This window comes from Dipodomys spectabilis, unplaced genomic scaffold, assembly GCF_019054845.1.
Source record: "Dipodomys spectabilis isolate Male_0828 unplaced genomic scaffold, ASM1905484v1 ptg000137l, whole genome shotgun sequence".
NCBI lineage: Eukaryota > Metazoa > Chordata > Mammalia > Rodentia > Heteromyidae > Dipodomys > Dipodomys spectabilis.
Genome location: NW_024870814.1, coordinates 11,582,427 through 11,606,306, shown reverse-complemented (window position 1 = coordinate 11,606,306; position 23,880 = coordinate 11,582,427). Strand labels below are relative to the sequence as shown.

Genomic DNA, 23,880 nt, shown 5'->3' with positions numbered 1-23,880 from the left:
TATTAATATATTCCCTATAATATGCTAGGTGGCCTTCATAACTATACAGGAGCCAGCTGCATTTTCCTTGTTTTATTTAGTACTAGCTTTGTCCTACACTGCATGGTAGCAGGAACAAATTTCTCCGCACAAAGGCAGTAGTAGAGATTAAGAGGACCACATGAGAAGAATAAAAGTTAAATTGAAGAAGAGTAGAAGGGATGGATACAACTTTTCAGTAGTAGGATTGTAAATTATCATAAAAAGAAGGGAGAAGATCATTGTAAAATCTTCCTGGAGCAGTTGCTTTAGCATGTGCTAACAGAGACCATTAATATTGTAGGAGGAGGAGATGATCAAATCAAGACACAGATGGAGTTTCTATAGTGAATAATAATGAAGAAGTCTTTGATTTTGGACAATGACTTGGGCTATGTGACTTAGAGCAACTGTGTTTTCTCTGTGCACCCAAAGCAACTGCTTCTATTTATGATGTTAAGTTCCATGTAAATACTGTGCTCATCTGCACAGTACAATGTGTCAACACATGCTGATCTCCATGTTAGGGCCTCCTAACTTTACTCTAGCCTCACTTCCTATGGTCAGTTACTCTTGATTTGTCATGCTGAAGATGTCCTCTCTAAATAGTATGACTACAGTTATTTGTCCTCACTCTTGGCCACATTTCATTTTATTCCTTCTGTGTTTGTTTGGATCACATGGCCTAAATGAATTCACTAATAAAATGCTTTAGCACCAGATGCCACTGGATCATCCCTGTAATCCAGCTACTCAGGAATCTGAGATCTGATAATGGTGATTGGAAGTGAGCCTGACCATGAAAGTCTGAGACCCTTATCTCCAATTAACAACTAAAAAAGCTGGAAGTGAAGCTATGGTTTGTGGGCAGAAAACCAATCTTGTACACAAAAGCTCAGGAAAACACCTAAAAACAGAGTTTAAACTCCAGGCCAACTACACAAAAAAATTCCTTTACTTACAACTCAAAAGGTATTGGCATGAAGGACCATGCAGGCTTGAGGAGCAAGTTAATTTTAAGTAGAGTTGAAGGCCTGATTTACAGAACACCTTAGCTTCTGACAGAAAACAGTTTTCAGTAATTAAGAGAGAAGGCAAAATTGTCCTCCAAAAGTTCATTCAATTTTAACTGAAATATAAATGCATGATACTCACAAAGCTAGATATAAAGTCACGCCTAATCTTAAGAATGAAGAGGAAATGCCCGATGTAAACTGTCCTAGAGAGAGGCTATGGTTAAGAACATTCAGAAGAAAAGGAAACAAGTCATGGTCTAAGGAGTGAACAGGGCACCAAGTAAACACCAACAGACAGTGTATACATCTCAGATCATAATGCTTTATTGCACATATTATGTTTCTTCAAGAACTTTATCTTTCATGAAAAATTTTGAAGTCTATCATGCTACCTACCTGTTGGGAGCCAACAGTAAAGCTCCAAGGTCATCTTGACCCTTGTGCTCACTTGAAGGCACCTACAAGGAACTGGCTTTCATTGAAAACACCAGGTGCCTGGAATTGCTTTGCTATGTCTGTAGAGTTTGTTTTACTTTCTACCAGTTGACCTTGTCTTGTTTATACTGCACCTTGTTTTTATTAAAATTTTCCTTGTTTTTCTGCACTTTGGTAACCTTATGTTACCTCTTGACTTCTAATAGTATATAATAAGGAAAGTTAAAAATAAACGGTGCTGTAGTCTTGAACTGCAGACCTCCCGACCCCATCCTTTGTCTTATGTCTTTATTTTTCTGCATCCTCGCCCCCTAATTCAGGATTCTCTTTCATTGCCAGCAGGCTCCGGCAAGTGACACTGGAACAGGGACCTAAAAACCTGGGATCACTATAGAGGACCCCACTAAAGTAAGAGGACGCATCCAGAAAAAGAGAGTGGGTGATAGTATAGTCAGGAGTAAGAAATTATGGGGCAAGCTAACAGCAGCAAGTTATATGTGCAGGTTCTTAAGGGCTTGCTTCAAGCTCGAGGAGTGAAAGTTGGACAGAGTCAGTTAGAGTGTTTGTTTCACTTTGTCGAGGAAGTATGTCCCTGGTTCCCGGAGGAAGGAACCATTAGTTTAGAAACTTGGCAAAAAATAGGAAAAAGGATTCAGCAACATTATGATGCAAGAGGCCCTGGAAAAACCCCAGTGGATGCTTTTACTCTTTGGAATTTATTAGTTCGAGACTGTCTGGACCCCAGGCATGAACAAATAAAATTTGATCAGTTGACTGGGGAAGTTGAACAGGGTAACGAGTCTCGCCCTGCTCCGGAAGCGCATACTGCTGCCCAAGAAAAATCAAATAAATTAATAAAAGTTGAATCTATTGGCTAAGACAATGAGGAAAAGTCAGATGGCTCGGATGCTCAAGAAAAATCAGATGACTCAGATGCTGAGAAAAAAATATATGATGAGTCTACTGAGGATAGAATGGTCCATGTTGAGGAAATGTTGAATTCAGTTATAAAAAAATTGTCACAGAGGGGCTGGGAAGGTGGCTCAGTGGTAGAGCGCTTGCCTTGCATGCATGAGGCCCTGGGTTCGATTCCTCAGCACCACATAAGCAAAAAAGAAAAAAGCCGGAAGTGATGCTGTGGCTCAAGTGGTAGAGTGCTAGCCTTGAGCTGAAGAGCTGAGGGACAGCGCCCAGGCCGAGTTCAGGCCCAACGACCGGACCCAAAAAATAAAAAAAAATTGTCACAGATTGAAACAAAGCAACGACCCCCTTTAAGGGTGAATGCTTGTGAGCTCTCCTTAACAGCTCTGGGGGACTCATTTCTTTCTGCCACCCCCTCTGCCTGTTATTCCCCAGGCACAGTCTACTCAGTCTGCACAGGCTAGTCGGCCCAGGCCTTTGAAGTTATCTAGTCCTCGTAATGATGCATTCCCTCTTGGGACCGGGGCTATTCGCCCTCCCAGGCATAGTGCATTGCAGCTCTCATTAGCACAGGCTGCTCAAAGAGGGGAGGATATTTCTGGTTTTCATTTATTTCCTGTAATGGAGGACCAAAACCAACAAAGAACTCACCAACTTACTCAATTTAAACAAATAAGAGACTTGAAAAATGCTTGCGCTCAATATGGACCTACAGCTCCATTTACTCAGGTAATTTTGGAAACATTGTCCACTGATGCTTTATGCCCTAATGATTGGAAACAATTAGCTACAGCTTGTCTTACTGGAAGAGATTACTTGTTGTGGAAGTCTGAATTTGTGGAACAGTGTCAGGCCACAGCAGAGGTTAATAGGGCTAATAATATACCTACTACTTTTGCAGAGCTTTCTGGGGAAGGTGCTTATAATGATACCCATACCCAGTTAAATTACCCTGTGGGCACATATGCTCAGATTAATGCCGCTGCTAAGCATGCCTGGAATAAACTTCCTATCTCTAGTAAGACTGATGATCTTTCTAAAATTAGGCAGGGACCAGATGAACCTTATCAAGACTTTGTCTCTCGGTTACTAGAGGCAACAGGCCATCTGATCCAACATGGGGATGCCGGTATGGTTCTTGTTCAACAATTGGCATATGAAAATGCTAATATAGCTTGTCAAGCAGCCATTAGACCACTTAGAAAAAAAGGAGGAATAACTGATTATATTCGGCTCTGTGCTGACATTGGCCCATCCTATATGCAGGGCCTCACACTGGCTGCTGCACTTCAGGGACAAACCATAACTGAATTCCTCCGCACTCCCTGGGGAGGCAAAAAAGGAGGAAACCGTCCCCGTGTTGCTGGACCTCCTGGCAGCTGTTTTTCTTGTGGCCAAATGGCCCATCTAATAAGTCAATGTCCTAATCAGAAAAAGGGAATTATACTAGGGAAATGCCCCCGATGTAAAAAGGGAAAGCACTGGGCCAGTGATTGTAGATATACTTTTGATAGTGCTGGCCATCTGATTTCGGAAAACTGGCAAAGGGGCCAGCCCCTGGCCCCTCAACCAAAAAATGGAGCCGCCCCTACCTTCCATCCTTTTCACGGTTTCAAGCCTACCCGCTGGAAACCAACAACAAACATTTTCCAGACTCCTCAGAGCAACCCCAGAAAGTGCAGGATTGGACCTCTGTTTCTCCACCTACACAGTATTGACTCCTGAAATGGGAGTTCAAGCTCTTCCTAGGGGCATAGTTGGCCCCCTTCCAAAAGGATCTTTTGGCCTATTATTAGGCCACAGTAGCTCGGCATTGAGAGGCCTCCATCCAGGAGTGATAGATCAAGACTATACTGGAGAAATAAAAATCATAGCCTCACCGCCTGCTGGAGTTTTATCTATTTCTTCTGGGCAAAGAATTGCTCAGCTGGTCCTAGTTCCTTTAATCTCTGTTGGAAATTCTGTTACTTCTGCCCCTAGAGGCACAAAAAGTTTTGGGTCTTCGGATGTATTCTGGATTCAAAATATTAAACAAGGAAGGCCTGGACTTATAATTTATATTCAAAAAATGCCTTTTTGAGATGTATTGGATACTGGAGTAGATGTATCTGTAATAGCTAAAAAATATTGTCCTTCTCACTGGCCCCTTACTGCCTCTCTTACATCCTTTCAAGGAATTGGCCATCCGACAGACGCACAGCAAAGCAGTGCTATTCTCAATTGGAAAGATGATGAGGGCCACCATTCTGGAACTTTTCAGCCTTATGTGCTGTATCATTTGCCCATTAACTTGTGAGGGAGAGATATTATGGAAAAAATGGGGGTTTATTTGCCTAGCCCAAACGATGTAGTCACTCTACAACTTTTAGATCAAGGACTGCTACCTTCAAGGGAACTGGAGATTGGTCAACAAGGCATTTGAGAACCCATTCAGCCACAGCCCTGACCCCATAGACAAGGTTTAGGATATTTTTAGCGGGGGCTGCTGCTCATCCTGCCTCTCATGCAGATCCTATTACATGGTTTTCAAAAACTCCGGTGTGGGAAGATCAGTGGCCCCTACCAAATGAAGATTATTGTTGCCCAGCAGCTGGTGCAGGAAGAGCTGGAATTGGGCCATATAGCTCCTTCTACTACCCCATGGAATTCACCTATTTTTGTTATAAAAAAGAAATCTGGAAAATGGAAACTTCTTCAAGATCTCCAGTGAGTAAATATTTCTATGGAACTTATGGGGCCGTTACAACCAGGTTTGCCCTCCCCAATGGCCATTCCACAAAATACATACAAAATAATAATTGATTTAAAAGACTGTTTTTACACCATACGCCTTGCATCTCAAGACTGCAAAGGTTTTGCATTTAGTGTCCCTTCCACTAATTTTAAAGAACCCATGAAATGGTACCATTGGCTAGTACTGCCTCAAGGCATGGCAAATAGCCCCACCTTGTGTCAAAGTTTTGTATCGCGGGCTCTTTCTTTTATTCGCCAAAAATTCCCTTCTGTTTATGTCATTCATTATATGGATGATATATTGTTAGCTCATTTAAACCCTACAGTACTACAACAAGTTTTTGGACAATTAAAACTAGACCTAACCTCTTTTGGATTAATTGTAGCCAATGATAAAGTGCAAGAGCATCCTCCATACACTTATCTTGGTTATATTTTAGGCCCTTATTATTTTACTAGTCAGAAATTACAGATTAAAACCTCTCATTTGCGTACTTTACATGATTTTCAAAATTTTCTGGGAGATATTAGTTGTCTTCGCCCTTATCTTAAATTATCTACAGCTAAAATAAAACCTTTATTTGATTTGTTAAAAGGAGACCCGAACCCTGCATCCCTCAGAAAATTAACAACTGAAACAGCTGAGGCTTTAAAAATAGTAAATTCTGCTATCTCTTCCCAACATGTAAATTATATTGATTATTCAGCTCCTTGGGAAGCTTATATTTTAACTACACCTCATTCTCCAACAGCAGTCCTCTGCAGAAGGGACCCCTTTTATGGCTTTCTTTATCTGCTATCCCCTCAAAAGTATTAACTCCTTATTATAAATTGGTGGCTACTTTGGTCCACATGTGCCGTGTAGAATCTTGTAAATATCTCAGATGAGATCCACATGTTATTTATATTCTCTATACATTACAACAGCAGGAATGGCTTTGTTTTCATTTTGATTCCTGGGCTGTTGCTTGGGCTAATTTTATGGGCACAATTTCACATCATTATCCCTCTAACAAATTGCTTCAATTTGCCTCTTCTTACACTTTCATATTTCCTCGGGTGGTATCTTTATCAACTCCTTCTATGGCTGCCTTAGTGTTTACAGATGGATCTTCTAATGGAATGGCCGCTCTTACTATTGATGGGAATACTACATCCTGGGATACTGGTCTTTCTTCAGCCCAGGAAGTTGAGCTTCAAGCAGTTTTACAGGCCCTTACACTTCTGCCTACTAGTGCTTTTAATTTATATTCAGATAGTCATTATGTTATTCCAGCCCTTCAGGTTATTGAAACTGTCCCCTTTCTTGGGACGGCAAATTCCACTATTCAAACTCTTTTTTGCCAAATACAGCTTCTTCTTCACTCTCGCACTTGTCTATGCTATTTTGGATTTATACGTGCCCATACTAAGCTTCCTGGTCCATTAAATGAGGGCAATGCTATTATGGACAAGGCTACTCAAGTTTTTCTTACTCAAATTGATTTGGCAAAACAATCACATGCCACCCATCATCAAAACAGTCATGCTTTATACCTACAATTCCAAATCACTCATGAGGCAGCTCATTAAACTGTAAAGACCTGCCCTAGTTATACTACTTTCTTACCAGCGCCCTCCATCGGAATTAACCCTCGAGGTTTAGTTGCCAATCAGATGTGGCAAATGAATGTTACTTTGTTCATGTTACTATAGATACTTATTCTAATCTTATTATGGCTACTCCCCTTGCTGAGGAGACTAGCAAACATTGTATTTCCCATTCTCTATGTTGTTTTGCCACTATGGGACATCCTAAATATCTTAAAACTGACAATTGTCCAGGATATGTAGGACAAGCTTTTCAAAATTTTTGTAAATCTTATCAGATTATTCACACTACAAGTATTCCCTATAATCCTCAAGGTCAAGGAATTGTTGAACAAGCTAATGGTTTGCTCAAACACCAAATTTTTAAATTAGAAGGTGGGGAATTATACCCCTTCTGTCCTGTTAATATTCTTTCTCATGCTTTGTAATAATTTTTTTAAACTTAGATTGTAATGGCCTTTCCGTAGCACAGCGGTTTTGGGAAAAAAGAGAGCAAAGAGCTTTTGCTCAAGTTAAGTGGAAGGATCCTTTAACAAGTGCTTGGCATGGGCCTGATCCAGTTTTAACATGGGGTCAAGGACATGTTGTGTTTTCTCGCAGGAAGAAAATGACTCCCGCCGGTTGCCTGAGCATTGTGTTAGGATTGTGGAGGCTCATTCAGATAACACAAACCCTGACACATTGGGCTTACGTGCCGGATCCCCGGATTGTGCACCCTGTGACCTGGGAGTGAGTTGAAGTACTCATTCATGTCAATAGATCAGCATATGGTACAGCCCCGATCCTTTCATCCAGTATACAAACATGGGAGATCTCTCAGCTTCAGGTATTGGAACTCCTTTATGCTTTACCACCAATTTTAAAAGCTCCATTCCAGGCTGTACTTTTATGAGATCCATGACTCATAAAATTTGGATCCCAGACAAAAATCAAATGTACAATATACAGATGACATCTTTGCCAATTGGGCACTTAGTTTATGCAAATTCTATTCCATCCTATAGGATACCCCGTTGCATTAATTCTTCACAAATAGTAGAATCTACAGGAAAGCCTAATCCAATAAGGTGCAGGCATGTGCAGCCATTTGTTACCAATATTTCTGGAATTAATTCTCAATTAATGGATTGGTCTGGAGCTAATCTTACTAATAAGTTCAGTCCTGGATTGTGGTGGATCAATAGGCATCCTCAACATCATGTTTGGATGTTGGTGGCTGCACTCAATAATATAACCTGGCTCAATTCATCCCTTTTAAAAAATATTATGAGTTGTATATCCCCCCCATGTCATTATGTATGGACCATTTAATATTTCTGTAGGAGCTAATTATTTTAATGTTATCTGTTCTTTTACTAATTGCTTGTATAGCGGCATAACTGAATCCATACTTATTGTTAGACAACCACCTTTTTTATGCTTCCTGTAAATATTTCTGAAACTTGGTATAAAGATTCTGGTATTCAGGTGTTAAAACAATTGAAAGAACTAGTACACCCTCGTAGATTTGTTGGGCTACTTATAGCTGGTGTTCTAGCCTTTATTTTGTTAGCTGCCTCTTCAGCAGCAGCTGCTATGGCACTAACTCGAAATGTAGAAACTGCCCATTATCTTAATCAGCTTGCTCATAATACTACTCAGGCTCTACACTTTCAAGGTCGGATTGATGACAAGGTAGAACAAAAACAAGAAGCATTATATGAGTCAGTATTATCTTTAGGAGAACAAGTTCGCGCTCTGCAAACTTTACAGCGAGTGCGCTGTCATGCCGGGTTTGATTTTATTTGTGTAACCCCCCATATATACAATGAATCAAATCACTCTTGGAAAAAGGTTGTAGCTCATCTCAATGGTATTTAGCACCATAATAACTTGTCTTTAGATCTTTTTCAACTTCACAGACAAATAGCCGGATTAGAACAAGCCCCACCGTTGGACTCTGATGGCTAAAATTGCTAACAAGCTGTTTCAACAATTTCAATGCTATATCCCTTCCCTGACTAATGTTAAAGGATAGTTAATGACATTGCTTGGCCCCGGTGTACTTTTATTGATGGTTTTTCTATGCCTTCCTTGTATTATACGTGCACTGAAAAACTCTGTTATGAGTTTAGCCAGCCAGCTACATAAGATCAAGCTCCAAATAAATGGATTTCCCCCGAGAGGAACTGCAGCCAGAGACGGGTAAGAGGGGGTGCCAGTCTGACCAACCTAAGACAGGGCCTTCAGCTTCACTCTGAAGAAATTCCCAATGATGGGTCAGGCAGACAAGGTCATCCACCCAACCTAAGACAGGCGGGTTCTCTTCTTCAAACAAAGATGGGGGAGATGTTGGGAGCCGACAGTAAAGCTCCAAGATCATCTTGACCCTTGTGCTCACTTGAAGGCACATACAAGGAACTGGCTTTCATGAAAAACACCAGGTGTCCGGGATTGCTTTGCTATGTCTGTAGAGTTTGTTTTACCTTCTACCAGTTGACTTTGTCTTGTTTTTACTGCACCTTGTTTTCATTAAAATTTTCCTTGTTTTTCTGCACTATGATAACCTTATGTTACCACTTGACTTCTAATAGTATATATTAGGGAAAGTTAAAAATAAACAGTGCTGCAGTCTTGAGCTGCAGACCTCCTGACCCCATCCTTTGTCATATGTCTTTATTTTTCCATCATCTCCCCCTAATTCAGGATTCCCTTTCATTGCTGGCAGGCTCCAGCAACTACCTATAGACTATCTGACTTTCTTGCTACATAAAGATATATTTTCAGTTTATAATATTTGTGTCTGGATAATAATGATCATTATTAACTATATAACTATAGAATCCTGTGTCACAAAAATCTACAGATACCAAATGCAGGAGAATTCTCAAATTAATCTCCCCTGGAAATATGTATCTCTCAGTGATTGGCTTACATTAACACAAAGAAGAAAGAAAGTGCTAGCAAGTCTTGGATAATGTGGAAATTATAGACCAATATTTTGTTCGCAGGACAACACATTATTTTTCCATTACTTGGAATAAACACATTATCTACATAAACAAATTGGGTATCTGTGGTCTTTAGGCATTTGTTTGTCACTAAGATCTGCGAGATTGTAGCCATGCCCAGACCTTGCTGATTTTCATGTACCCAGAGCACAGCCCACTTCACTGAGAACATCTTCATAGGCTGCTCAAATCCTGTGCAGGAAAACATTCCATTCAGCACACAGCATGGACATGAGGGCTCCTTCTCAGCAACCAGGGCTCCTACTGCTTTGGCTCCCAAGTAAGGACTGACCATTCTGGGGATTGCTCATCACATGTTACCAGAGCTGCTAGACTCTTTATGGAAGTACTTGGATAGCATAATTAATTAAATACCTAATGGTTTTCATGTTCCATTACCAAGTGCAAGATGTGACATCCAGTTGAACCAGTCCTCACACTTGTCTGCATATCTTGGAGCAGAGTTGTCCCCATTGCAGGGCCAGTCAGGACATTAGCGATGACTTACACTGGTACCAACAGAGAAGGGAAAGCTCCTGATGTATTATGCAAGTAATTTACAATCTAGGGTCTCAGTGGGAGTCAATTTGGAACAGAATGCACTTTCACCATCAGCAGCCTACAGTCTGAAGATGCTGCCACTTATTACTGTTAACAGGGTAGCAGTTATCCTCCACAGTGATATAAGCCATGACATATAACTCCCAGGGAAGCAGAAGTGAGAGGCTGGGCTGACCCAGCTGCTCCTCCTGATGCCACCACCTGCTGACAGTGCTTCTCAGATGCAAAAAGACTTTTAATTATTGGGAGAAAGGTAGTGAAAGCATCTGCCCATCCTGACTCTCCTTCCTCCTGCTCATCCCAAGCAGCACACACCCAACAATGTTTCTTCGTACTTGAAAAGAACACACATCTGTTTTTATGTATAGTCCATGTTGTGCCAAAACTTTGTAGTCAATCAATAAAGAAGCATCAATTCTAGGAATGTCAAAGCAGGCTTTTGAAAGCAAGGCAATATAGCTTGGAAAATAAATTTTTGAAAAGCAAATTTGTAAAGAAAAAATGTCATTATTTTTAAAAACAATTTATGATTGACACAGTATACCATACTTGAAGTACTATATGAAATTTTGGTATGTGCACACATTGTGCAATTATCTGAACAATGTAATTAACAAGTTAATTCATCAACTTAAACATTTTTCAATTTCTTGTTGACAAGGACTTTTTTTCTTCAGCAAAGAGATCTCTAGAATCCTTTTTTCTACTCATATATTTTCAACAAATACAACGTTTAGTATAATTATCAGAAACTTAATTTCTTTTTCATGCAGAATATCAAACTGATTATACATTCTTTCTTTCTTATTTTTTTTATTGGTCACAGAGCTTGAACTCTGGTCCTGGGTGCTATTTCTCAGCTCTTCAGCTCAAGGTGAGCACTCTACCACTTGAGCCATAACACTACTTCTGGTTTTCTAGTGGTTTATTGAAGAGTTTCAAGGACTTTCCTGCCCATGCAGACTTTGAGCCATGATCCTCAGATCTCAGCCTCCTGAGTAGCTAAGATTATAGGCATGAGCCACTGGCACTCTGTTTGTTTATTTCTTAATACCGTCATCTCATCATTTGAAAGTATAATAGAATAATGATTTTATTGTAGTTTAAGGAAATACAAAGACAAAAGTAATAAGAAATGTTCACCCTTGTTTTAAAAAATACAGACATATATTTTTCTATTACTGATGTCATGCTGTTAATCAGAGTCAAATGATCAAGGCACCCTGATTTCCAGTCTAGTTCAAATAAAATCTCACATAGACAAACGTAAATATATGAATAAATAGGACAAAGTTAATATTCTATGGAACCATGTAGTAGGTTACATATTTATATATGTATATACATGTATACAGTGACATAGTGACTCATATTACAACAATATTTAGCAGTGTAATCATAAAATAGCCTTCTATATACCATACAGAATGCAGAGTCATAAATACAAATTTCATAATTAAAATTTATTTATATATATGGTAATAAGTATGAAAGAAAAGGGTAGGATAGAGAGAGAGGGGGTAGAAAGAAGAAAGGGTGACATTGATAAAGAAGTATAATACTTATAAATGGACTTGTGTAAGGGGAATGTTTTGTACAAGCACTTACAGATTATAAAAACTATAAAATATAATTAAAAAGAAGAGATTTGTATGAAGTTGTTGCATGTCTGCACTCACGTCTCTGTCCATTTGTTACTTCATAGGTCATAGATAGATAGGACTAACTCTCTTAAAGCTTCTGATATCATATGAGATGAGAATTGCATCTCATTCACAATATCCACAAGAAAGCACTGAGCAAGAGAGTGCTGAGAAATGCACTTCTTGAAGGAATTTTAATGAGAGTTCACAGCTGATGACCCAGTGAGGTCATGGACCAACTCTCAGAATATATCCTGGAAGGCATTGCCCAAGATCATGTTCACACGTGCCTCTTCCTGTCAGTCACTTGTAACCATACCAACAGTTTCAGTCAATCTCAGTCCACAGAAAATGAGATATTTGCATGAAATATTAAAGGATACTTCTCAAATAGAAATACTTGTTGACACATAGGAAGCAATACAATTAAACATAAATGCAATATTTTTTCCTACTCAGAATTTTCTTTCAGCATCATCGATGGCATGTTAAAAACACAAAAAGACTTAACAACCTCAGATATACTGAGTGTGAATCTGTACTACAGGAAGTTGACAAATGATCTCTCTAAGGTTTAGGAAAGTTGCATTTAGATGAATATCAATGGTAGGGGGATGCTTTTTACCCCTCAGCCTATTTAACATCATTTCTATGTAAACCAGATCTCTCTCTTTCTATTTCTCTCTCATTCTTTCTTTGTCTCTCACACAGACAAATACACACACAGAAACACACACGCATACACAGAATCTGTATCAGTTCTTTACTAGGACAAAAGTTATTGGCATAAGCTCTGAACAAAGAACAGTTTTATTTAACTCATAGTTTTAGAGACAAAATGACCTACATGCTGTATCCTGATCTGTCTGTAATCAGGTGAGGCCTGTCCTGTCTGTGGAACAATATGGTGAGTTAATAAAGAGATAATTAACTGCAGGTTGAAGTGGCCAATTATATGGTTGTATTTATTTTCTAATAAGCAACTCTTACAGGAACAGATTCACTCCATGAGAGTAGATTTAACCATCCTCAGTGCAAGATTTCCAATGACCTAATCATTTCCCACAAGGCACCTCTTCCAAAGGCCAAATTGGTGTATTGGAGCAGCAAAACAAACTTCCTTCTTCAGGTGCTCCTTCTTCATGTGCTCCTTCTTCAAAGATGATGATCTGTCTCACAATAGGACCAGGGTATTTGGATACACAAAGTAGAGACTAGTTAATTTGATTGGAACTGCAGACAGTTAAATATTTTATATTAATATAAGGTCATAAGAACTATGTATATATGCCTATATATATTTATATACTTAATTATCCTGAAATATACCAAGGGGATTCAACCCAACATATTCGTGTATGAGTGCAATGCATCTTGAATGAATTCACCTTTCCATTATACTTCAGAGAGGATTTTTAAAAAGTCCTTTGATTAATTTGCTTTATAAATATAGTATGGGACAATGACAGGATACTATTGCACTTAAAATTGAATATATATTCACACTTTCTACCCTTATCTTTTCATTTATAAAGACCATTTGGACACTACTTGTACGAGAAAATTTGCTCTCCTTGTCAATTCTTTACCCTAAGTCTTCCATAGAAAGTTCCTTTGGAAACAGACTTTATAACACTTGTGCCTAAGATCCCTGAACAGATCATCTAGTAAATATGGATATCTGATGCCTCTTCATCTACTTAACTCTCTGCTCTTTGTGGTCAATTCCATTGAGCATCTCTGAGGCTGCAGGGTGCTGTGCCTTAGCCTAGACTAGCTGAGGAGTTTCATGGAAGCTAAGGCATGGTATTTATTTGTTTCCTAGAGATGATCCTAGACTTAAGCCTGCATATCATTGGGTCCCTGATGCTGTTTTATGGGTGTGAGAGCATGTGTACCCTATACTTCCTGCAGAAAAGTACTTTCACAGTGGGATCTTTCTTCCCACTACTGCAGCCATAATGTAATTCTATTGGTTATCACCAAACACAGAACACATCTGATGTCATTTTTCTCAGAAGAGCAGGACTTACCAACCCCTTGGCTGTTCTCACACTGTTACACCCACCTGGCTATTTGCATACTGCTCCCTAAGGAAGACCTCCCTTTCTAAGTCTGAGATAAAGGCTTAGCTCTGAACTTGTCTTGAACTGTCTAGACTCCTCATTTCACTCCTAAAAATGAAGTTCTTCTCTCAGCTGCTGGGGCTGTTAATGCTCTGGATCTCTGGTAAGGGTAAAGGGAAGCGAGAAATGACAGTGGGTGGGAAGATGGGCTCTCAGAATCCAGTTGTACCCCATCCATGTTTTATACATGCAGATCTTGTTATCCATGATGGGACAAGTGAGGTATAGGTCTTAGAGAGTGAGAAACGTTCCAGAAAGAGCTAGAACCTGTGCTCGGGTGAAGACTCTGCTAGGAAGGAAAATTGTCAGTGACTCCTAGAGACTTATTGATGCTTTATAATAACTGTTCTTTTAATTTGTATTGTTTTACATTTTGAAACAAAGCATAAACTATGAATAAAATGCAATATATATGAGAATATAATGAATAAATGCATGTATTTCTATGTACATCAATATTCATTTCTGTCTTATTCTAATTTCAGGATCCAGTGGAGATGTTGTGCTGACCCAGTCTCCAAGTTCCCTGCCTGTCACCCTGGGAGAGCCAGTCTCCATCTCCTGCAGGTCTAGTCAGAACCTTTTGCACAGCAATGGAAGGACCTATCTGGACTGGTACCTGCAGAAACCAGGCCAGTCTCCACAAGTCCTGATCTATGAGGTTTCAAACAGATATTCTGGGGTCCCAGATAGATTGAGTGGCAGCGGGGCAATCACAGATTTCACATTGAAAATCAGCAGCGTGCAGTTTGAGGATGTTGGAGTTTATTACTGCTTGCAACGTACACATGTGCCTCCCACAGTGATACAGCCCTGAAGGAAAACCTCCCTTCTGACTGGGCATTGAGCTGTGCTCACACATTGCTGGTCTGGGGAGCAGCAGAGCAGATGGTCTGACTCTGCCCAGAAAGAAAGATAATATAATCAATGTGGGAGTGACTATGAATGGAGACAAAGAATGTGTGATAATGTGACAACATACAATCTACAAAGAACAGGAGAACAATCATGAAAACACACAAAAAAAACAGGAGATAACAGATAAATCGTGAAATATTTACTCAAAAAATATAGGTCTCTTAAGTAGTATTATAGCTAACCAGTAATAGAAGAATCAGCTTTCTTCTGTGATTTCACTCCCTTTATAATGAAACTTAAACTTCCATCAAAAGCTGGGCACCAATGGCTCATGCTTGTAATCCTAGCTATTCAGGAGACTGAGGTCTAAGGATCTGCCTGCCAGCCCAGGCAGAAAAGTCTATGAGACTCTTATCTCCAATAAGCCGCTAGAAAATCAGAAGTGGCATTGTGGTTCAAGCATTAGAGCTCTCACCTTGAGAGGAAGAGTGCAGGGACAGTGCCCAAGCCCAAAGTTCACACCTCACGACCAACAAAAACAAAACAAAAAAAACAAACTTCCATCAAGCCCACACCCACAGCACATGCTATGTTTTCTCTTCAGAAGAAGGAAACCCATTTGTACCTGAGTGTTCCCCAAAACTTACATGACTGACAAGCCCTAATCAAGGTTCAGGCACTGTTTCTTGCCTGTATCAATGTGAGACTGATACAGTACTGGAGCCTGCACAATGGTTTCAGGCCTTCTGTGTCCTGGGCTCTGTCTCTTGTGAAGACAGTGAGTGAAGTGTGGGGAAGCCCTGAAGGGTGTTCATATGTCCCAGAAGTCTGAGATTGAGCCCTTGTTCAATGTGCACAGCATTCACAGCCCTCCATAGTCAGTCTCTGTCATTTTATTTAAAGAAACCTGGCATGAGTGCATCATTAATATTTAAGTGTGTGTCTTGCATCCTTTTCTATTAATTTAAACATTTCTCATTTCATTGTAATGAGCCTTTCAGAGGCCTGGAATTATGACACTGCACAGCCCAAGAATTGGTGGATTCTCCAGTGATGTAAACTGCTTCATCACAAGCCTCTCAAATTCATCTGAAAAAAAATGGTGTAGATGCACTGAATTCACTGAAGTAACATGAATTGGAGAAATGCAAGTCTGGAATGCATGCTAACATGATTATCTTTAGCACTCTGTGTGCACACAGTTTCATTTTATGCTTGAAAATCATTCTAAGGCTGAGCTAGGAGAGCTTATGTATTCACCATTCAATCCTATAACTGAAGCCACTAAAGGGACAGAGGAAAGTATATTCATAGTGTTCAAAGTATTTCATAGTATATTTTCACAGGGTTTTTATAATTCATTAAATGTTTTAGGTTTCTATTATTCTGTCTTTTTCTAAATTAATTTTATTTTCAAGGTATGTAAGAAGGGATTAGTTACATATATAAGGTAATGAGTACATTTCTAGTGGAACATTGTTATTCTTATTCTTCCCTCACTTTTTCCCACTTTCTCTTCTCTCAAATCTCTCCCCCCCAAGTTGTGAAGATCATTTCCAACATACCTTCTTGCGTATCACTATTGGATTGCTTCACACTTTGTTCTTTGTCCCAAGATTTTGTTGTTCTCCTTTCCTTCCCCAATTGAGATAATGTAAGTACAAGACACAGTACCAAAATAAATATAGTGACAATAGGGGAAAAACCAAAGGAAAACAAAAATGAAAGAAAAAAGAAATAGCTTCACATAGGATATTAAAAACAAAAACAACAAAGAAAAACATCCTGTTTCCATATCTTGGAGTTCATTTGGTTTAGTGCCATCTTATATGGTATCATTTTTTCTATGTCTCCATACATCTATATATGCATCTATTATCTATCTATCCATCTATCTAGCTATCTATTATCAACATCTTATTTTATGCCATCTCTGTATAATAAGGTAATTGTGTTCATGATAACTAAACAAACAAGTCTATGAAAAAAATCAACTGATAAGTCAGGGAATCACTTAAAATAATTAGTTGTACATCTCTGGAACCATCTTTTTCAGAAAGATTGACTTTTATAAAAGGCTGTCATGAAAAGCATTTTGTGAACAACATGGAAATCACAATTCTAAAATCACAGGATATAAAGTCATTTGGTTCCCTGGATTCAAGGGACAACCATTTTCTGCTAGCACAGCTGTACTACTATTGCTAGGTAGACCTTACTGAAACCTGGACACATTATGGATTGTTTGCCACCTTACTATCCCCTGCTGATTTGCATGTGCCTAGAACACAACACAGTGCATTAGAACGACCCTGTGCAGCAGTCAGTACCAGCTGTATCAGTGAGCACACAGCATGGACATGAGGGCACCTGTTCAGCTCCTGGTACTCCTGCTGCTCTGGGTCCCAGGTAAAGGAAGACAATGCCTAGATTTCCTCAACACATGGTAAATTAGGCTTCTTCAAGGAAATCTTCCAATAAATGAATTATTATTGATTTTGTTTTTTCAGTATCAGGTACCAGATGTGACATCCAGATGACCCAGTGCCATCTCTGTCTGCATCTCTAGGAGAAAATGTCACTATCCCTTGGAGGGCCAGTCAGGGGATTAGCACTTAATTAAAACGGTTGTCAGCAAACACCAGGGAAACCTCCTGACCTCCTGATACTTAGAGAAACCAGGTGGCAATCTGAGGTCCCATCAAGGATCACTGGTAATAGATGTGGCTGGAGTTCACTCTCACCATAAGTAGCCTGCAGCCTGAATGTTGCAACTTATTACTGTCAACAACATGACTTTACTTCCCACAGTTAAACAAGTAATCACATAAAACTCCCAAAGGAACAGAAGTGTGTCTAGTATGATGAACATTCCACTAGAAGCCAGATGGGGAACAGGTCTCTCTGTATTTGGAATCTCATTAATACAGTATAGAACTTGTCCCTTTGCTCCAATATTTGTCTAGCCAAAGTCTAGAGCATATGCAAGTGACCTAAACATACTTTAATCTATGAATGCTTCCTGTTATTTATCCAAACCACATATTTATTTCTAACTTGTTATTTACTTTTTTAACAGTTTTTAATTTTTTAAAATTTTACTGTAAAGGTCATATAAAGAGAGGTTACAGTAACATGAATCAGATAATGAGTACATTTCCTTTTGAACAGTGTCTCTCCCCCCCTCATTATCACAGCTTTTTCCCTTCTAATTTCCCTCATGCCAAAGTTTTATACTTCATTTCCGACATGATGTCTAGTAGGTTTCAGTGCTAAATTGCTTCACTTTTTGTTCCACCATTTTTGTACTTCATCTTCCTCTCCCTAAATAAGGTAAACATATATATATATATATATATATATATATATATATATATACACGTTATATATATATGAAAAATTGTATAGAAATTAAAAGCAACAGAAGGAAATAAACGAAAAAAAAGGAAAGAAGAAAAGAAAGAAAAAGTGCAAGCAGTTCAATTAAAAAGCTCTATTTCCATGGCCTGGAGTTCATTTTGACAAGGATCATTCTATATGATCATATGCACACAGCTTTTGAGCCTTTGTGATCCTTTCCTAAGATATCCTCCTTTGTTCTCACTGTGTGGATGTTTAGATGACTGTTTAATTATTTCCAGGTGCATTCATCTCTCTTGTACGATCCATTGGGTTTCATGGTAGATTTATAGGCACATTCTAGCTATTAAAAATGAGTTGAAAACATGCAGTTTATGTTTCTTTGGTTCTGGATTCTTTTCTTAGTATTATGTTTCCTGGTGTTTCCATTTTCTTGTGAGTTAGGCAATATCATTCATTCTGATGGAAGCATAGAGTTCAAATGTGTATATAAATACTACATTTTCTTGTTCCATTCATCCACCGAGGGGCATCAGAATTTATGTATATGGTCCTGCTGGTGGCTTTAGTGTAACCTGGTTTTTGGTCATTTGAATAGATGAGATGATGTGAAAGAAAAGTGCAAATACAGTACATCTTGGAAAGGAGACAAAAATGGAGTTTTCCCAAGAATTGTCATTGTGAGACTGTGAATGGTCAGGATTGGGCATAGTAAGTGCAAGATTCTCACTAATATTCACCAAAATTTTCAGTAGTTAAACACATTAAACATTAACGAAACTCTTCCAACTGATACACCATGTGAAACATGATATGGTTGGTACCAGAATAGTTGATTACACAAATAAGGTATGCATTACTTCTTGTGTTACCTCATGCAAAATATTTAAGTCATTGGACAGGATGAGAACAGAGTGCAGGGTTCATGGCTTTGTCTTAGCCCCTTGTTTGAGTTTTAAAGTCATGTTTAAGTTCCTCTTCTTCAGTACATATCAGTTCCAGACATCAGAGCAGACTTCTGATATCTCTCTCAGTACAAGCACCACTGCAGAACCTTGAGTCACTACATGCTCAGGAGCCATCTTTGTCACTGCTACTCAGGTCAGCCAGACTATCCTGAACCAGCTCAAGTCCTGTCACTGACACTTCTAAGATTCCACTCTTCTCCCTAGTGGTAAAAGGTGAAACAGCAGCAGGTCTCAAGTTGTACAGGTGTTCATTTATTCCTATCATCAAAGGAATTATTTAATGTTATACAATGATAGTTATTATGAACATTCGCCAACAGTGAAGTCTTGAGTATATCAAAGAAAAACAATGATCGCACAGAATTTTCATTTTAATGAGACTGGCAGAAATCAAATGAACAAATACTGTTTCTATTTTTCTTTTTTCTCTTTTACTTTTATTATTATTTTTTATTGTGAAAATACCATACAGAGGGGTTACAATTACATGGGCAAAGTAACGAGTACATTTCTTATCAAGCACTGTTGCCTCCTCCTTTGTTTTCCCTTCCCATCCCTTCCCATCTCCCCCCCACACACCCAACCGATCTTTCCCCCACCAACCAAAGTTGTAAAGTTCGTTTTTCGACATAACAACTTGTACATCACATTGTTGCAATGGGTCCACATGTACCCCTATTTAAACGATTTGTTTTTTCCCTTCCCCTCCACAAATTATACCAAGATCAAATACAGTCAAAGCAGGAGTTATATTGTGGGGGAGGGACATACAAAGCAACGAAGAAATCATCTTATAAAAATATGTTAGAAACAATCACATGAAAGAAAAAAAAACATTTGAATACTTATCTTGGATTTCATTTCCCTACCATCAACTTATCTGACCTTTTCTGCTTGACTCAGACATATACTAGTTATTACAAATAAGGGAAACCATCAGACCTATGTTTCTTTGGGCTTTGCTTACTTCACTTATTATAATACTGTTTCTATGGCTGTTCCTAACTTACTCCTTTGGGATTCTCATCCCTTTTTTCAATGTTGTTGTGGCTTTTGAACTTAAGGCCTGGATGCTGTGGCTGAGGTTTTCTGCTCAAAGATAGCACTGAACTGCTTGATCCACAGTTTCACTGCTGGCTTTTGGTTGGTTAGTTGGAGCTAAGAGTCTCACAGAGGTTTGTGTGTGTGAGCTGGCATTGACCTGTAATCCTTACAGTTCAGTTTCCTGAATAGCTAGAATCACAGGTCTGAGTCACAAGTCCCGAGTGTATTCTCCCACTTTCAGTAATGTCCTTAATCAGGGCACATGGTATTGGGCTTCTTCTAACTTATCATAATGAACAGAGAAGTAGACAAGAAGTTGAACAGTTGAACAATTATATTTCATGGAAATTAAACTCAACTGTGTGCTCACTAGTGGCCAGTTATCCAAAGGCAGTGGTTTTCTAATCCATCATGTGTTCACAGCTAGAAGCAGTACACACTGGTCATTGAGATGATTACTGTCTGATGAAATCTATATAAACCAACACAGACCTATTTTTAGCAGGGTGTATATTTTTACTATATTCATCATGTGTTTCAATAAAAAAGTAGCCTGTCCATTTATTTAAAGGGAAGCATTTGAGGGTAAAAAAGAGAAAGAAACATTAGTCTTTTATATCCCCAAGATTCTCAATAACGCTTTTTAGTGCTATGACTAACCTTTTCTTCCTCTGATTAACAGAATTGGTCCCTAATTGTAGAGTGGACACTTGCTTCTCTAAAACACTGATTTTGTCTTCTTAATTCTCAGGTATCATTTGGTGTGCTGTTCAGTTTTGAGGATGTTGATTCCCATCACATTTCATAGATTAGGTTCAGCCTCACTAACTGAACTTTCAGAGAAAACATGTCCTAGGAGGCAATGCCATGTGGTTATCTATCCTCACGGGGCATATTACCTGTGCTTCCCTCATAGAGAGAACACTGTAACAAAGATTGTTGGATTTCAGTCTTTATTCACATCCAGGCCAAAGCATCTCTCCCTCTCTCTCTCTCTCTCTCTCTCTCTCTCTCTCTCTCTCAAATTCCAAGGGATTTCTAGGCTTTCATGTCATGAGCAGAGGAGGATGAGCAAACGTACATTTTTTTATTGTATCAGAGCCACATCTAGGAGACATATTTCCTTTTCTAGTTCTCACCCATTTCATACATTGTCACACTTTTCAGCCAAGTGTAAGTAAAAGTTTTCCAAATGGCCATCCAGTTTCTGCTCTTGTTTGGACATAGTAAGGAATAAACTCCATGTGGAGACACTCCTCACTTCACTCTAGCTTCACTGCCTGTGGTCTTTGTCCTAACTGCCCGGAGATGTCCTCTGCATACTGTGTGGCTCCAGTTCCTCATCCTCAGTCTTGGTCATGTTGCATTTCACCCCATTTGTTTGCCTGTTTGTGCCTCATTGTGTTTCGTTGAAAACACCATCACTTAGACACTAGAGAATCTGGAGGGAGATATAGGGATATTCACACGTATGGAATGGAGTAGACTAAAGTAAGTGTGAGCCCATGGTTTAGAGCACAACATAGTTTCTGAGGGACCACGGTTTCAGATAATAAAGATAGGAGATATCCTGCACTGAAAAGCTTAGAAAATGACTGGTGTTGAAAAGAATAATTGTTACAAAGCAAGAAATAGAACCAAGTTCTTTCCTTCATATGAGGTTGAAAATTTAAAAAAAAAAAATCTTATGAGAAATGACTTGGAGGGAGGCTTTGAGAAAGAACATTCAAAAGAGAAGAAAAGCAACCATTCATCAGGAGTGCACAGGGCAGCAATGCAAACACCATGGGCTGGTCTCTACATTGCAGATCATGATTTTTTTTTGCACTTGCTTTGTTTTAACATGGTATTTAAAAAAATTTAAATCCATCCTGCTACTTAGGTAGCTATCTAGATTTTCCTTCCTTGTATCCTTGCTTCCTTGCTTTAAACTATCTTAATTTTTTAATATTTTTTTCTACTTCCTTAACTCCATACATTCCTACCTATCTACTTCTACCTAGCCAACTACCTACCTATGATCAGGGTTATTGCTTATCAACTTCTGGGTAATGAAGATTATGATTAACTACAATTTGGGGTAGGGCAGAAAAACAAAAAACTCAGATATCTGGTGCCAAGGCAGCAGTCTTCTAAAATTATTTTCATTCTGATTTTTTTTCTGAGTGACTCACATGAAAAAGCTATTGCAAATATCCTAATATAGATCATGTTGAAATCAAAATATACTTTTTAATTTTTTTGGTTGGTCATGGGGCCTGAACTCTGGGCCTGGGCGCTGTCCCTCAGCTCTTTAGCTCAAGGCTAGCACTCTACCACTTGAGCCACAGTGCCACTTGAACCACAGTGCCACTTCCAGATTTTTCTGCTTCTGTGGTGCTGAGGATTCGAACCCAGGGCCTCATGCATGTGAGGTAAGCACTCTACCACTGAGCCACCTTCCCAACCCATAAAAATAAACTTTTTAAAAAACAGTAAAAGAGTCGTTCTGTCTTTGGAAAAAAATTTTCAAGGACAAATTTGTAATGTGCAGGTCTCATTGGGACACATGATAACATTAGTTCTGGGCTTTGACCTCAATTTCCACCACCTTGCATCTGTGCTGGCTCTGTTGCTTTGCCTAGCAGTTGGAGGATTTGCATGAGCCCAGAGCACAGCCCACTTGGCCTGAGAATTTCTTTAAGGCTGCTCAAATTCTGTGTATCAGTCAGTTCCAGTCAGCACATACCATGGACATGAGGGCCCCTGCCCAGCTCCTGGGGCTCCTGCTGCTCTTGCTCTCAGGTAAGGAAGGACAGCACTTCTTCCACCCTGTGGGAGAAGTCTAGGTCTAGAAGCCTGGGTCTTCATGGAAGTTCTCACAGTATAACTAATTGGGTGGATATTTGTCTTTTGTTTCCATTATCAGGTACCAATTGTGACATTCTGATGACCCAGTCTCCATCCTCTCTGTCTGCATCAGTAGGAGACAGAGTCTCCATCACCTGCAAGGCCAGTCAGGGTATTAGCGATAATTTACAATGGTATCAGCAGAAACTAGGAAAAGCTCCTACACTCTTGATTTACTGGGCATACAGATTGGAATCCGGTGTGCCATCCAGGTTCGGTGGGAGCCAATCTGGGACAGAGTTCACCCTCACAATCAGCAGCCTTCAGCCTGAAGACTTTGCAACTTATTGCTGTCAATAGAGTAATAGTTACCCTCCCACAGTGGTACAAGCCATAACATAAACCTCCAAGGGAAGCAGAAGTGACAGGCTGGGCTGCCCCCGCTGCTTCTCCTTGTGGTTTCAGCTGCTGACAGTGCTTTGCAGCAACAGCCAGGCGCAGAAGTTCAGTTGGGGATTTGGTCGAGGTGGTCAATTACAATCCTTTCAATCTTAACTGTATTTCTTCAATCTCAGACTCACAGTCATCATTCAGACAAGGCTTCTGTTGTCATAAAAAGAACACAGATCTGTACTTCAGCGTATCTGGAATACGGTATCCAGGGGATATGATTTCCACTTGGAAGGCCTCACAAGAGAGGCATTTGCCCTCCCTTTGTTCCTTTTACACTGTTGCACCCATTTGCTTAGTGAATTCCCTTCTAAGTCTGAGATTCAAGATTCAGCCTG

The 23,880-nt window shown here is 39.4% G+C and overlaps 2 gene segments (V, D, J or C); both read left to right on the top strand.

Moving 5' to 3' along the window:
* Positions 1-17,241: 17,241 nt before the first annotated feature.
* The window catches only part of LOC122116814, a 474,299-nt gene continuing 467,660 nt past the window's right edge, over positions 17,242-23,880 (top strand). The window contains 1 exon segment of the V gene segment in view: positions 17,242-17,300. Within this exon segment, the coding sequence occupies positions 17,246-17,300 (55 nt within the window).
* Positions 22,981-23,472, top strand: LOC122116718. The segment is given in 2 exon segments: positions 22,981-23,047; positions 23,172-23,472. Coding segments are annotated over 2 exon segments (336 nt in total).